Raw genomic sequence first — 15,800 nt, 5'->3', positions numbered from 1 at the left:
TACCTCCAATTCCTTGAGGGTAGCATCAAAAACAGGCTTGTCTTTCTGATAAAACTTTGCTCTAATGGTTTTTCCTGGAAACGACAATAAGCTTCTTGGTTGCTTGAGGCCCTAAACACAAAAAAAATGAAGTTGTTAGCTCTTAGAAACAAAATGCAAGTAAGAATGAAAGGTTAAAACAAAATTCACTTACTAGAAGCTTTATGTTTCTTCCTACCCACGCTCGCCTCAACCACAGAAGCAAAAAACTTGAAGGATTTAGCAACCTATGCCCTTGTTCTCTTCTTTGTAGGGGTTGCTTGCAAAACCATGGATGAAAAGCTGAGCCCGAGATAGCTCTTTAGGCTCGGACTCTAAAGATTCCATTACTGTTGCCCGAGTCCGCCGTGTGGCTCAAGTTTCCACAACAGGCTCAACCTTACCTTCTGAGTCTCCAAGTAGCTCAGAGACATCCCCACCTGCTCCAATGCCTTGTCTCTTTGCCTCAATTGCGGCTTCTTAAAGGACAAAGGCATCCCCAGCCTCTTCATCATGCCCGACGTCCATTTTTGTGAAGTTGCCTTGAGTTGCAAGTGTAAGAAACCAAGAAAAGTGTTAGAACAAGACAGATTCATGAAATTTCATGAAATTACAAGTTAGAAAAAAAAAGGTAAAAGGTACCTATTAGAAGGAGTTGATTATTCTGATGAATCATTTCCTTCCAATATGCAAGCTCATTTGGCTTTGGATAGGATTTGATTAAGAGTTACTTAAAAAAAGGGTCATGGGCTTCACGCAGGTTTCCTCCATACTTCTTAGTCCATTTTTATTCCCACCAAGAAGAAAAAGTTGAAAGGCATTTGAAGTTCAGGGCCATGGGCTTTCAGGCAACCTTGCTCAATACCTCGAGACTTCGTTGGGCAGCTCGGAATGTGACTTCTTGTGGAGAGTGAAGACAATATGAGGTACTACAATGAATAAATTCGAAGAAGGGCACCAGAATAGCTTGTTTAAACCCCAATTATCTAGCACAGAAGTTGCGGTGGTAAACCTCCAGCCCATGCTCATAGCAGTCACTCCTCACTCCCCAAGCTAAGTCCCTTGGTTGTATACAGCTGATAAATCTTTATCTACAGAAAGGCTAGCATTTCTTCCAAAAGCATATTGGAAAGTTTGGTCAGACAACTAAGGATATCTCCTCAGCACGGATGTTCCCCATTCTAGGTCTGCCCGAGTCCTGCAGACTCTGAAAAAGTAAAGGCAGTAAAAGGTGGAATGATTAGTGGGAGGGGCCTCAGCGAAGATTCGAGCAGGGGCCATTTTTTATGGAAATTCAAGGTTGAGAGCCCGAAGCTAGGGGAAATACCATTGAAGCCAAAGCTGGATAATCCAAGTTGGACCATTAAGGTTAGTTTCGAATGGTTCACCCTTGGTAATCTCGTACAGGAGATGATAGAGACGAGCAAGGAGGAAGGGGCCCGTGGCTACATCATCAAAGTTGTGAAGAGTTTCTACTAGAGGAATCCATTCCATTTTCACTTCTTTAGATTTATTGGGGAAGACGTGTTTGTTGAGCTAGTAGAGGAGAAAGTACATGTGCTCCTGATCTCTGTTGGTATTGGAGGAAGATGGGCCAAATTCCTTCTTTGCAAACGGGATGAAGCCTGTAAATGAGGTTCCGTAGCTCTTGAAGGTTGAGGAGTTATACTCCATTTCAAGAAAGAGAGCAGAGCTGCCCGAGCTTTCAACGGTCGGGTGAGAAAGAAAAACCCAATCATAGGTAACATCTACGACCATACCCAAGGGCCTTAGCCCCAAGACATGTGCTATATCGAGGATGGTTAGGGACATGGGCCCCATCCTAAAGTCAAAAATGTTGGTGCCCGAGTTCCAGAAGAGGAATGCAGTTGTCAGTAGCTCAGGCTTAGCAATCATAGTCGACTTGCACAACACTATCAGCTCATAAATTGCGTTGTTCATCCATTTCCTTTTAAAGATAGGCTCGAGCTCATTTATCCATTATGTCTATGCCTCATTTTTCATAAGTCGGAAGCTGCGATGGTGGTTTGACCATTTAGAAGACTAAATGCCCGACTTAGCCTAAAATGGGTTAGGGGTGTACCAATTCTCCTTGGGCATATTGTTTTCTATAGCTACAGGGACCTGAGAAGTCCATACAGGCCCCAAGAAATGTACTCATCCCTCCTCAAAAAAAAGTTCAGTATGCAAGCCTGCCCGAGGGCAATGAAGGCCGTTGAGCAAATGGCGCATAATGGAAATCCCTTTACCACTCTCGCAGGGAGATTGAGTTCGAGCAACTTTGGGTGCTATTAGATGATTTTGAGGAGAAGATGGGAAGAAAATCGAAATTATGGGGCAAGAACTGAGGAACGAGATAAGTTTCTAGAAAGTCTAAAGGCTCTGAGAATTGTGCGAAGTTCTGGGAATTCGAAGGTTTGAAGTTGCTAAGGTATTTAGCCAAAGGGTTTAAGAGATAATTATATAGTAAGTGGTTACTTAACGATAGAAGTCGTGTGTTAGTGCAAAGGTTTAGTTAACAACGGCTATTTTAAATGGTGCAAGTCCCGAGTGAAGGCGTGTGACAGCTATTTAATCATTATTAGCGTCTTGGGTTGCAAACTTAAGAATGATTAAAAGGGGCATTGTTTGGGTTAATATTTGAACATTGGACCTAGATGAAGGAAAGCCCAAGGATGCCAACTGAAAGGGGACTTGCCCGAAGCCCAGCACCAAGCCCAGAGGCAAAGTGAAGCCTTTTTAGCCAAGATACAAGCCACTTTCTTACCATTGAAGAGACAAGTGGTGGTGACTAAACTACTACCAGCCAAAGAATACTTTCTAGTGGCATTCCAAGTAAAAGGCTGATGACTCACTATCCTTCAGATGCTTTCAGGCAAGAGCAAAGTCACAACAGTCGAGCTAATTAACCTATAAAAGAAGAAAGAGGCCCTAGAGACAAGGACACTCAACCAATCAAACAAACAAACATACAAACTCTTCTCTCAAGCCAGATTTGCATTCAAAAGCTGAAATCAACCCAAATTCAGTCCTTTTTAGCGACAAGCTATCTCTTGCCTAGTTTAAAGCTCTGCTATCTCCCGTAGTGGCGTAGTATCGATTCCCTTGTGTAAACTTGTTTACCATCTATCCCTTTTTAGCATATAAACCCCTGTTAATTCAAAGAGAAGTGATTGCAAGAGGTTCAACCTTGACAGATAAAGTGAAATCTTGCTCGATGCTCTTTGTTTGTTTTCTAAATTTGTAGATCTATTACTTAATGCATTCTCTTGTATGTATTCAAGTTAGTTCCATCAGTTTTCCTATTTTAAGAGTTTCATGTGCATCTACATCTGGTTAGTTTAATGGATATGTTATCATTAAATTCAATTAAGAACCAAGCAAACGGCTTAAAGGGGCCTGGACTCCCTTCATTTGAACATACAAGACTATGAACTAAAAGTCCATGTTTACAAGGCAAGAAAAAGAACTTAATGTGGACATAACTCATCGACGACAATCCTTTGATAACAAGAAGTCTAACTAATTGGGGGCGCAAGTAATCAACTAAAAACACTCTTGTTCTACATCTGTTATACTGAGATAGCAGTGGAACGCCTAGCACTTAGTTAGTTTTGATTGCGATCCTCAAGGCCTACACCTAAGGCCCCACAAAGGCACCTTTCAGAACTAACTTTGTCCTCTTCTTGTAGCACATCAATAAGCAAGAGCCCAACTACACATCCAAAGTGCCAATTCCTTGGGGAGCTGTGCTGAGGTCCGAGGATCCTTCTCTAGAGAAATCGTTGCCCGAACACCTCCTGTGGGAGCAAATTTTCAGTGTGGATTGAATTGACAAAAACCTACATACATAAAGAAAGATACAAATAGAATTAGATTAACACGTTGTGGTGTTTGCCAAAGGACCTCCAATGCCTAAGTAAGAAATATCGTACGAAGTAATAAGAGTGTGGTGAGAGTTCTTGATTACCGGAATAAAGTGGCAGACCTTGAATATTTATAGAGAATTTGAGAAGTTAACCCCTAGCGTTCAGGTTCGTTGAACATGTTACGTCCAAGTTTATTGAAACTATTAGTAGAGTGTTACTTAATTTACACACCAATAGAAGAATATTCATCTGAGATTCTGGGAATATGCTTCAGAGAAACTTATTATGCTAAGAGACTATAGGTAAACCCATTACATATTAGGATAATCTGTGCAGGTCGCGTGGCTATTGACTTGGATCGTTTGTGAAGAATTGGGCTGGGAGGCTAATTGGTTGTGGGCTTCATAGAGAATGTGTTTCGTTAGCTCGTTGGAGTTTGACCAAAGATATGCTTATTCCATAAAGGACACAATGATCATATTTGATAAGTTATACAAGTAATATGTTTTCATTGATCGAGATATTTTGTGTTCCCACACCTCCTTTCCCTCTTTGATAACCTGTATAATAAAAATGGTACTAAATGGATTTATTTATGTGAAATAGCGTTGGTATAATTCAAATGATTTTTGTAGACATTTTGTAATTTATAAATAGGTTACTTGGCGTTGTTAAAGTTTTACCAATATCTAATTCTATTGTGATTGTGTTATTTAATAATACGGTTTAGTAGTATTCTTCTTCACTTAAAAGTAAGAGATTTTAAATTTAATTCTTGCCAAAGACGAATTTAAACCACATTATTGGTAATTTATTGTGAGGCTAAAACTACTCCCTCGCCATTAGTATAATATCATAGTTACTGTGTTTGTCCTCTCCAAAGACAAATTTCTAGTTCTGGCGCTAACTATCGTTGAACACAATATCTCCTCACCACTACAGTGACAAGGTGCCACTAAAACGAATGGTGATTGGCACATAAGAGGGCTTTTTCTAACCATATCTGAAGACGCGCTTTAATCAAATACTATAACATTGAAATGCTTTTCTGGTCCTGTCAAATGTATATCATTTGTTTTGAACATCGTTATTCCAAAGTGAACTTTTATGCTTGATCTTGATCCATCACAAATTTGAAAAAGGAAGGCAGGATTCTTTGTCCTTTCGATTCTGACACTGTGACTTTAATTCCTTGTATTATATTGACCTATCAGTATAGTCTATACCTTTGTTCATGAATTTTAAAGTATTGGGATAAGCTTTTCACGAAAGGAAAAACAGAATTCAGTGAAGTTAATAACAGTAGCTTGTTTATTTCGTGTGGTATTTGTTTTTATATTTCTTGAATTCACAATAAATACAGCGTTTTATTTATTTATTTTGGAAGAACACATATGCAACTTCATTAAAACATGGTCTAAATATAGAGAATAGAGAGAGAGTAATTTTTTCACGAGTTTTTAAAACACAAAGCTCAAGGGCAAGTATTACAAGAGTCTCAAAGCAAAGCCTGTCTATCTAGCGCAGTTGGGAACCACCGCAAGCCACAATCAGATGTCAGAGAGTGATCAAAATTTGCAAGGGAATGGCTACAAATTTAGCTTTCCTAAATGCATGGTTAAAAAAAATACTCAAAAGTACATTCGCTAGCCCCAAAATGTTAGCGATTAAGGTGGAGATATGCTAGGGAACTGCACATTCGCCGTGCACACACTTGATAACCAAAAGAGAATTTCCATCAACAATAACCTTAAAATAGTCAGCCCTTTCAGCCTGACAGAGACTCCACTTAAGCACCCTAGCTTCCACGAACAAAACAACGCAATCACCAAGAAACTTTGCACCAACAACAAGAGACCTTTTGACTTGCCCCGATCCCGAGCTACATCCAGGATCAACACGTAACATCATCACGTACCTGTTCTTTTATCATGCATCGCTTCCAAGGCATAACCATAAACAAACAACAATTCAACAACGCATTAGCCTGTCTTTATATCATTATTGCATGTAACCTTCGTGTTATACTGCCTACGTATCCAAAGATAGAATCAAACCAATCGTAGTTATCCGTTCACTAAGCTATGACATTTGTTATAGTATGTTCTAGCAGAAAAGTATAGAATTTCATAATCATTCAATGGAATTTGACGAGCACGATTCATTAGGCTCGATTATAGTCAAAGACGAATTTGAACCACATTATTGATAGTCTCTTGTGAGGCTAAACCCATCTATTCATCCTTAATATAGATAATATCGTTTGTTTTCCAAAAAAGAAAAAATATATATCTATAATGTTTGTAGATTATAGATTTTATATAATTTTCATCATCGTAGTTACTATATTTGTCCTCTCCAAGGACAAATTTCTAATTCTAGCTCTATCGTTGATGGAACATATTATCTCCTCACCTCTACGGTGACAGGGTGCCACTAAACAAATGGTGATTGGCATATGTGAAAAACACACTTTAATCAAATACTAGAAATTCAAAAGCATTTTTGGTCCTGTCAAATGTATATGATTTGTTTTGGATATATCTTTTTTCCAAAGTGAATCACAAAATTGAAAAATGAAGGCAGGATCCTTTGTCCTTTCGATTCCGACACTGATAGTGTCTTGAATGGAGTAGGATTCTCTCCCATTCTATTCTCATTCTCTTCCCTTTCCTTTCCTCCTTTCACACATTGTTTTTTATCTTATTATCTCTATAAAAAAATTAATATAAGATGTTGACGTGATTTAACCGTGACCGTTCAAATAGGAGGAGAGAAAATAAAAGAGATTAGAAGAGAAGAGAATTCCACTCCGTCTTGAATTCCTTGTGTTATATATGACTCTATAGTCTATACATTTGTTCATTAATTAATATGGAATTTGAGGGACACTCATGACAGTAACTTATTTATTTCATGTGGTATTTGTTTCTATAATTTTTGAATTCGTAATAGATACAATGTATTTATTATTTATTTATTTATTTATTTTAAAAGAATATATATGCAATTTCATTAAAAATGATGCAAATACAGAGAACTAGAGGGAAAGAATTTTTCACAAGCTCTTTTTTTTTTCTTTTTTTTTTTTTTTTGAAAAATGAGAAAAATATTAAAACACAGCCTCGGGGGCAAGTATTCCAACAAGAGTCCCAAAGCAAAGCCTGTTTATCTAGCACACTTGGGAACCACCGCAAGCCACAAACAATCAGAGGTCAAAGAGTGACCTAAATTTGCAAGGGAATCAGCTACAAAAATAGCTTTCCTAAATACATTGTTAAAAGAAATACTCTCAAAAGCATTCGCCAGCTCCAGAATGTCAGCGACTAATGTGGAGATACGTCAACGACAAAGAATGCGCATTCGTCATGCACTCACTTGATAACCAAAGAGAATCTCCGTTAACAATAACCTTAGAATAGCTAATCATTCGAGCCTGACAAAGACTCCCCTTAAGCACCATAGCTTCCGAGGACAAAACACCCCAATCACCAAGAAACTTTGCACCTGTCACAAGAGGCTTGATTTGAGTAAGTGGAAAGAAAATGGCTAAAATACTTGCGTCTGTAATTTGGTTATATGTGTGGTTCATGTGCTAAAAATTAACAGAGTTGAAATTTTTTTAAAATTTTAATATAATTTCTAACAGACTTTACCACAAGAGCTTAAATCTTTTTTTTTTTTTTTTTTTTTTTAGCTACATTCCAATTACTATATCACCACAAAAACTAATCATCCAATTAGGCCTTCTGTAATGGATACGACTTCGAAAGTCAACAAATACTCATTTGTTGCATGAGACAGTATCCATGCGGTACACTAGTGTATGTGACATGAAGTGACAAACTTAAAGGTGCGACCTTGTGAGCTGTGAAAATATTCAGTTGTCACCCATTTGGGCGGAGCCTTCAATCACCGAATCCCCTTGTTTTCATCGACAGTATTCGGACCTCCCTACCTTCTTCTCTTTTATCTCTCACTCTCTCTGCTTTCTTCACCTTCAACCCATCTGCCTGTGGTTCTTCATTCTCTCTACTCTTCTTCTTCTTCTTCTTCTTCTTCTTCTTCTTCTGGGACAATTGAAAAACGGTATTCCCTCTCAACGCGCATTTACTGAATCATTATTATCGTTTAAAAATGGCAGAAAGATCCCATTCTTCTGGCTAATGTATTGTCTTGTTTTGATTTGTTCGAATACCAAATTTTGCTTTTGTTCTGAAATGGTAGCGAGTCACTTATGCTGGTTTTTGTTCATTTGGTGTAACTGGGTTTACTTAGGTCTCATTGCTTTCGAAAATGGATGCCACAATGCCCATTTGCAGGACTGTCACTCCGACTCCCGTAAGTACCTCTTTACCCAATATCTGTTTATATTTTCGGAATTGTGTCTGGGTTTTGGATGTTGGGTTGTGTTCTGATTAGCTGCAATTGGGCTGGGTTCTGATAACTGAATCATCCAAGATTGATGATTTTGCTTATGTATTCATCGAAATGGATGATGGATCCGCTTTGCAAATGCGTGTTAGTTAGTTGAAGGTTTGCTTTAACTTTATGATCTTAATCATGCAAGATAAGTTCCTTCTGTATCTTCACTTTTGTAGAAAAGATCAAATCCCTAACTTTTTCTTTATCCAATTTTGCCAAAGAGATGATAACTGAAACATCCTGAGTTCCTAACTCATTTGGGAAAAGTAAATAATCGGAATTCCTAGATAAATAGAATTTATAAATCAATGAGGTCTTCTAATGTCAACTACAGGGCTTATTTTTTGGGAGGACAAGAGAGATCCGGAGTTCCCAATGTAGCTTTATGGTAGGAAATAAAGTCAGCTTGCTAAGGCAGAGAGCTCGGGGGGCTCAAGTTAGTTTTAAACCCAGGAAGCATGGGGGAGCTCTCCATGCTACATGTCGTGCTGAAAAAATTCTGGTGGCAAACAGAGGAGAAATTGCTGTTCGCGTTATTAGAACTGCCCATGAAATGGGAATACCTTGTGTTGCAGTTTACTCAACAATAGACAAGGATGCACTTCATGTGAAATTGGCCGATGAATCAGTTTGTATTGGTGAAGCTGCAAGCAGTCAGTCGTAAGTAGTTGATTATGATAAATTTTGCTTATCCTTTGTCTCAGTTTCTGTCACTGAGGATAATGGTTAAATCTGTGCATTTTGATCTGTCTTTCTACAGGTACTTAGTTGTTCCAAATGTTTTATCTGCTGCCATCAGTCGGAAATGTACAATGCTTCATCCAGGATACGGTTTCCTTTCTGAGAATGCATCCTTCGTTGAAATGTGCAGAGAACATGGAATCAACTTTATTGGGCCTAAGGTAAGTTTGTCAAATAAAAAGAAACATAAAATGTTCAAGCCAAGACTGTTTGATATTATTCTCTTTATTCAAAATGTAATGTCTAAGCTTCCTTAACAACAAATAAAAATAATACTTTAGATCTAACCATGATAAGTTAATGTGAATGCTACTAATAGGGACTTCAGAAACTTTTACATTCCATATAAATATTTATTAAATTTTTCTAAGAATTAAGGACGGTAGTCTAAACTTTCCTAACAGTTAAGGGGCTTAGTCCATGTGGATACGTTGGCAAATCATGTATCAATAGTTGGGCTGTTTGAATGAATTTTGTCCTTGGTTGTAAGGATAAATTTTATAAGTTTTTAGGTATGTTAAATTTTTTGGCAGGGTCTATATGTCAAACTCCCTAACTTAATTGAATGTTCTTGTGCCAAAATCTCATGTAAATTTAGATTGATAAATCGACAATCTGTGAATAGTAATGGATAGATATTCAACTTGGAATGAAAAAAAACTTGTTCTTTTTTTCTTGAGTTACACTTTAATTGGTTTTGATACATTATATTGCATTTATATGACCTTCTATTCTTTGTATTTCTCATGTCTTAGAGTGGTTTGTAATTATTAGGTCATGAAAATATGAGCACATGACTCTTTGTTCAGTTGCTTATTCTTTAATTCATGTTCTCATGTGGAACAAATGCTTGCAATTTTGGTCACATTTTGCAGCCTGATAGCATCCGTGTTATGGGTGATAAATCAACTGCCAGGGACACAATGAAGAAAGCAGGCGTTCCAACTGTACCAGGAAGTGATGGATTACTACAGGTATCTCCTTTAACATTAGATATTTTACTTTTCAACACATCCAGAACTAGGTGCTCCTATGAATTAATTTTGTATTACTTCTTTCAACGGTTTTTTATTTTCCCTACAGAGCACAGAAGAAGGAATCAAACTTGCAGATGAAATTGGTTTTCCTGTTATGATCAAGGTAAAGTATCATGTCTTATTGATCGCGTGCTAATTAAAACGCATTATACTTGCACTGTATCTTACATTGCACACCCTTTCATGTTAACTCCCAAAATTCTAAAGTTAAAACATATTAATGTACCAAATTAAATTCTTTGTTTGGTTTGAAGAACTAAACTTTTCATATTAATAATTATTATTAATTACATTTCAATTCTAAAATGAGGGAGTACATGCCTATTTTGGTAGAATGGCTGCTCAAGAGTTAAATGTGTTTGAAAAGCAATGACAAAACGCTACCCAATTACCTAGCCATAGTGCTATACTAGGAAAGATTTACCATCTCAATGAAGCTGGATAATTTTTATAGGTTTTAAAACATAGAGTTGCTAATAAAAACTTCAGTTGGTGGCTTTTAATTGTTGCCTCTGATTTCTGGAGGAGGCTGTTCTATCATTTGGCAGAAAAAATAAATCTGGCCGTCTTGTTTACTAATGTGTTATTTATTTACTTGAATGAATCGGACATGAAAATTTTAGTTCTTCAATAAATTAATCATAAATCCTATGAAATCAATGATTATTTTAGTATTGTGGCTTTCATTGAAACTTTCCTTTACTTCGTGTTAGCGAAAACCAATGTACAATTTTATCTGTTATTTCTTTGTTTCTGTTAAGTGATAAGGATGATTTGCTATTTAAGGCAACAGCAGGAGGTGGAGGACGTGGCATGCGTCTTGCTAAAGAACCTGAGGAGTTTGTGAAGCTGTTACAGGTAGAGCATCCAATGCATTATCTTCCTATTTTTGTTGCTTAAGTGATGCCTTTTTCCGTTCTTGTTCTTTGAAAGTATTTCTTTGACTCATCTTTGAAGGCATATTTGAAGTTTTTTTGTTAAAAAGTTTATCCTGTTGATTGTACTGTTTGGCTCTTAGTTTAGTTGGCCTAGTTATCTGTAAACAAACTTTATATTTTTGCTTCTATGTCATAGTTTTCTGCCTTGATTTGATTGTTTTTTTTCAGCAAGCAAAAAGTGAGGCCGCAGCTGCTTTTGGAAATGATGGAGTTTATTTGGAAAAGTACATCCAAAATCCTAGACATATTGAATTTCAGGTAACGTACATGCAAAAGATACTGTAAATTTCACGGTCATACATTTTTATCCTGAATTATTTTATAATAATTAGGATTTTAATTGACATTTGATGACAACATGCAATCTCCCGATTCTCTTGTAAATACAGGTTCTAGCAGATAAATATGGAAATGTTGTTCACTTTGGAGAGCGGGATTGCAGCATCCAGGTACTTTAAATGGCCTTATTGTCTGCTTTAATCTCTGTGAAGGTTACAGTAGTTTCTAGAAAACAGCTTTCTGCATATAATTTTAGTTCTAATTTCTTCAAGGGAAGCAAAATTGGTTATAACCTTACGATGTGACTAACTCTTAGTAACTCTAGGATGTATATCCTCTTTTCTTTTCTGAGAAATGTAAAATTCAATGACACGTGCCAAATTGTTTATCATGTTTTGAATGTAACCATCACACAGAGAAGGAACCAAAAGCTGCTGGAAGAAGCACCTTCCCCTGCATTGACCCCGGAATTGCGGAAAGCTATGGGTGATGCAGCAGTTGCTGCAGCTGCCTCAATTGGTTACATTGGTGTTGGAACCGTTGAATTCCTTTTGGATGAAAGAGGTTCCTTTTACTTCATGGAAATGAACACTCGGATTCAGGTTTAACTAATCCTTTGATGACAGCTTTGACTGGTAGAACTTGCTTACTTTTGTTGAACTAAGATTTTTTCCCCAATTAAACCACAGGTTGAGCATCCTGTGACAGAAATGATTTCATCTGTTGACTTGATTGAAGAACAAATTCGTGTAGCTATGGGAGAAAAGCTCCGATACACACAGGTAATTAGCGAAGTAGTTTTGGAGATGCGTACAATACCTTGTGTTCAATGTCTTATGGAGGTCGCTCATTCTGCAGGATGAGATTGTGCTAAGAGGACATTCAATTGAATGTCGTATCAATGCAGAAGATGCTTTTAAAGGATTCCGACCTGGGCCAGGTATGTGTACATTGCTATGTTCTGGTTCCCACGGTAATTGCTGAGTTTGTGTATACTCTTGGTCTTTTTCTGTATTGTTATCTGATATGCTCAACCCTTGATGACATAGGTTCTAAGTTAGTCCAGCACTTAACGCTTTGCCATTTATTTTACTATAATAACGCGTGCATTGACTTACCAATGAAATTATGTATTCATTTTTTAAATATTCGTATTCTTCTGCCTTTTTTACAGGAAGAATAACAGCCTACTTACCATCCGGAGGTCCCTTTGTTAGAATGGATAGCCATGTTTATCCAGATTATGTGGTTCCTCCAAACTATGATTCCCTTCTTGGAAAGGTTTGTGGACCAATAACCCATTGCTAGTCATTGTTGCCCAATATAATTATAACTTTCTAGTTTCTTGTTTCACTGACTACGGAAATGCTTTCCTATCGTAGCTGATTGTATGGGCACCAACAAGAGAAAAGGCAATTGAACGAATGAAGAGGGCTCTTGAAGACACTGTTATAACAGGTAATATAGAGTAACTGTTGAAATCGTTCTATTTTAGTTACTTTTTGTGCGCTTTATATGGAACAAATTTGCGTGTGCCAATTTCTTTGTTTAAGTCCAGAATTAGATAGTAAAAATGTAATTTTCTCTTTGTTCATGACTGGTAACGTAGATATTGGCTTTGTGCCGCAGGGGTTCCCACAACCATCGAATATCATAAACTTATCCTTGATATAGAGGATTTCAAAAATGGAAAAGTTGATACTGCTTTTATTCCAAAGCACGAGGAGGAGCTACGAGCGGTAAGAAGCTAGTCTAATGTTGATAAGTTCACTAGTGAGACTTTAAATTTTCATTCTGCTTTTTCAATTTTATTTTTCTGTGCAGTAAGACAACTAGAAACAGGCTTCAAACACTGATTAGGTGATTAGGATTTTAAAGTTTTAATCAGTCGTATAAGAATTCCTTTTGATTTTTGTTGGGAGCTGTTATTGACACTCCACAATAATCATCACACTCCTTCCTAAATGAAAAAAAAAAAAAAAGAAAAGAAAGAGGAGGGAGGAATGCTAGATGGCTATCCTGGAGTGCTACTAACAATTACCTTTATAATTTATTTAGAACTGAGCTATACGTGCAGTATTATTGTAATGTCCTGGGAAGTTGTTCATCTTTGGCTTTGCCATTTGATATATTAGGTCACCCGCCTCATTCTGAAGAAATTATATTTCTCGTTAATCCATAACTTAGTATCATTAACGCGATGGAATGGTGATATCATCTTTAATATGAGAAGAAAAATTGGTTACATTTTATTGGATTACTAGTTTCTGTGCTGGTGTTGGGTTTGTATTTGTCAAACTTTTGTTATGTTTACTTATTCCCTTTCGTGTGCCTACAGCCCCAACATTTGGTGCCTGCAGCTCCCAAAGAACTAGCTGGTGCATCTGGTTAGATGGATGAGAGCCTTTCTTTTTCGTATGTCGGGGACATGCTTGGCATGTGGGAATTCCATTTGAAATTTTGATATGTTTCTGTATTTTGTTGGGTGTTCAAACATGTACTGCTCAGCATATATGTAGGAAATGATGAGGGTATTTCCAGCACTGGTAGATTTTTTAGGTGACTTTTGGTTGAACTTAATTGTTGGGTTGTTGGCTGAAATGAAGATGCAAAGCAAGGAAACATGTTTCGTTCAAGATCCAGTTTTATGTACATCACATGTAGTGCTCCACCAATTCCTCTCCACTCAAATCTAACCTGCCTTTGTCTAGATTCTTCTTCAGGTTCCAAAGTAGAGGATGGAAACCTTCTGACTTTCGACACCTTCTATTTGTTTTATATGACTGGTGGACCTAGTGCACTTTTCCCCTAACAGGAGGGACCAATTTTCTGGTTATGCACTTTTCCCCTAACAGGAGGGACCAATTTTCTGGTTATGGATTGGAGGATATTGATTTTTCACCTTTCGGCCTGTTTGGTGGGCACGATGGGATGGACTATATCCAACTTAATTGGACTTGTAGTGGAGCCGATGTTTGGTGAGAAAAATTGTAACACGGTTTAGATTGGCTACAAATCCGAAACAAGGGAAAATACGATGGTTTATGTCATCTAACCGCACACAAGGGTTACGTACCCATTCCTGCCAATCCAACCCTATCTCTAAGGTCTAACTCCATCGAGCTCACCAAATGGGCCCTTTTAGTTCAAGCTCGATGGAGATACAGTTTAATCTTCTTCTTCTTTTTTTTCACTCTAAGCGCTTGCTATTCCTCAAAATACAATACAGTATTTGGAATACATTTTAGAGCCCCCGAGGATGAGTGTTGCTGCAATACAGAAAAATACAAAAACCAAAACCCACTAACTAAAAGCCAACAATTCTGAACCTGGTTTTACAAGTCTGCAATGCCAGTGCCAACTCTACATCATGCCCACTTGAAGGTGTAGACGCCACCAAGCTAATCCAGTCCCACAACACCAATAGATTGATTTTTATCACCCACATCGTCGAGTTTTCCTCTTCATCCATCGGATCTGTAGTACATCTGCTATCTCAACCCCCAAATTTGAGATATCTTCCATCGGCACAATACCATTAAGTGTGGTCTTCTTTTAGGTAATAGAGCTGAGAGCCTCGTACTTGAGATATTTTATAACAGAAGAAGATAAATAGTGACAATTTATGACCGTTTGATAACCATTTTTTATTTTTTCTTTTTTGGTTTTTACTTTTTGAAAGTTGAAAACTGAAATTTTGTTTAGTAATTATTTTCAGTTTTCAATTTAAAAAAAAAAATGAAAACTGAAAACCAAATACTAAGAACTCAAGGCCAAATTTTGAAAACTCAAGTAGATTTTAGTTTTCATTTTTTTGAAAATTAAAAACTGAATGTAAGTTACCAAACAAGACTTTAATTTTCAGATTTCAAAAAAAGAAAAAACTAAAATTGAAATGGTTATCAAACAACCCCTTATTAAAAGTGCTAGTGTTGTTAAGAATATAGATTTTTTTTTTCTTTTACAAACAATAGGATATTTAGAAAAAAAAATTAGAATGCACCACAACTCCACAACTAGGTTTAGGGGTGGGCAAACGGGCACTAGACTCGCAGGTTGGGGTGGGTACTAGGCAAGTCCAAAAATTCTATACACAAAGCAGGGCGAGGTGGGTCCAAAATTTTGAGGAAGCAGGCCCTCAGCCCGAACCATTTCCACTATTGATTTAATCTCACTTAAATCTACACCATTGATTCCTAACCCTATCACAACACACGGTCTCCCTTTCATTCTCAATCTCTCAGACTCACATCACACTCACATTTGTAGCAACGCAGCGGCCCAACCATATCATGGTCGAGCTTCCTCCTCTTTCTCTGTCTCTCGCTCATCTCTCCCAATCCCAACTCGAGATCTATGTCTCCCGACTTCGATCGACGAAGATGGCGCGATGCTCCATATCAGAATCTCATACTCAAATAAACGATGGTGTGAGGCTCTAGATCAAAATCTCAAGCTCCAAATCAAAGATGGCACAGGGATCTGAGAGACCT

General features: G+C 37.4%; 1 protein-coding gene across 1 annotated transcript; it reads left to right on the top strand.

Annotated features, from left to right (window-relative positions):
* The first annotated feature begins 7,745 nt into the window (after positions 1-7,745).
* On the top strand, positions 7,746-13,943 carry LOC137745016 (biotin carboxylase 1, chloroplastic-like). Its single transcript, XM_068484868.1, has 16 exons — positions 7,746-7,976; positions 8,166-8,228; positions 8,647-8,972; positions 9,073-9,214; positions 9,929-10,027; positions 10,137-10,193; positions 10,877-10,948; positions 11,197-11,286; positions 11,418-11,477; positions 11,724-11,909; positions 11,997-12,089; positions 12,166-12,247; positions 12,482-12,588; positions 12,690-12,765; positions 12,937-13,046; positions 13,646-13,943. The coding sequence occupies exons 2-16, from the start codon at positions 8,184-8,186 to the stop codon at positions 13,697-13,699; spliced, it is 1,599 nt and encodes a 532-aa protein (XP_068340969.1). The 5' UTR covers positions 7,746-7,976; positions 8,166-8,183; the 3' UTR covers positions 13,700-13,943.
* Positions 13,944-15,800: the final 1,857 nt, after the last annotated feature.

Source organism: Pyrus communis, chromosome 1 (assembly GCF_963583255.1).
Source record: "Pyrus communis chromosome 1, drPyrComm1.1, whole genome shotgun sequence".
Classification (NCBI taxonomy): domain Eukaryota; kingdom Viridiplantae; phylum Streptophyta; class Magnoliopsida; order Rosales; family Rosaceae; genus Pyrus; species Pyrus communis.
Note: the sequence above shows the minus strand (reverse complement) of the source record. Positions and strands in the feature narration are given on the sequence as shown.

Coding starts and splice junctions, on each gene's coding strand:
- LOC137745016 (XM_068484868.1), top strand. CDS start 8,184: ATGGATGCCACAATGCCCATTTGCAGGACTGTCACTCCGACTCCC. Junction 8,229..8,646: donor GGACTGTCACTCCGACTCCC/GTAAGTACCTCT, acceptor TGTCAACTACAG/GGCTTATTTTTTGGGAGGAC. Junction 13,047..13,645: donor ACGAGGAGGAGCTACGAGCG/GTAAGAAGCTAG, acceptor GTGTGCCTACAG/CCCCAACATTTGGTGCCTGC.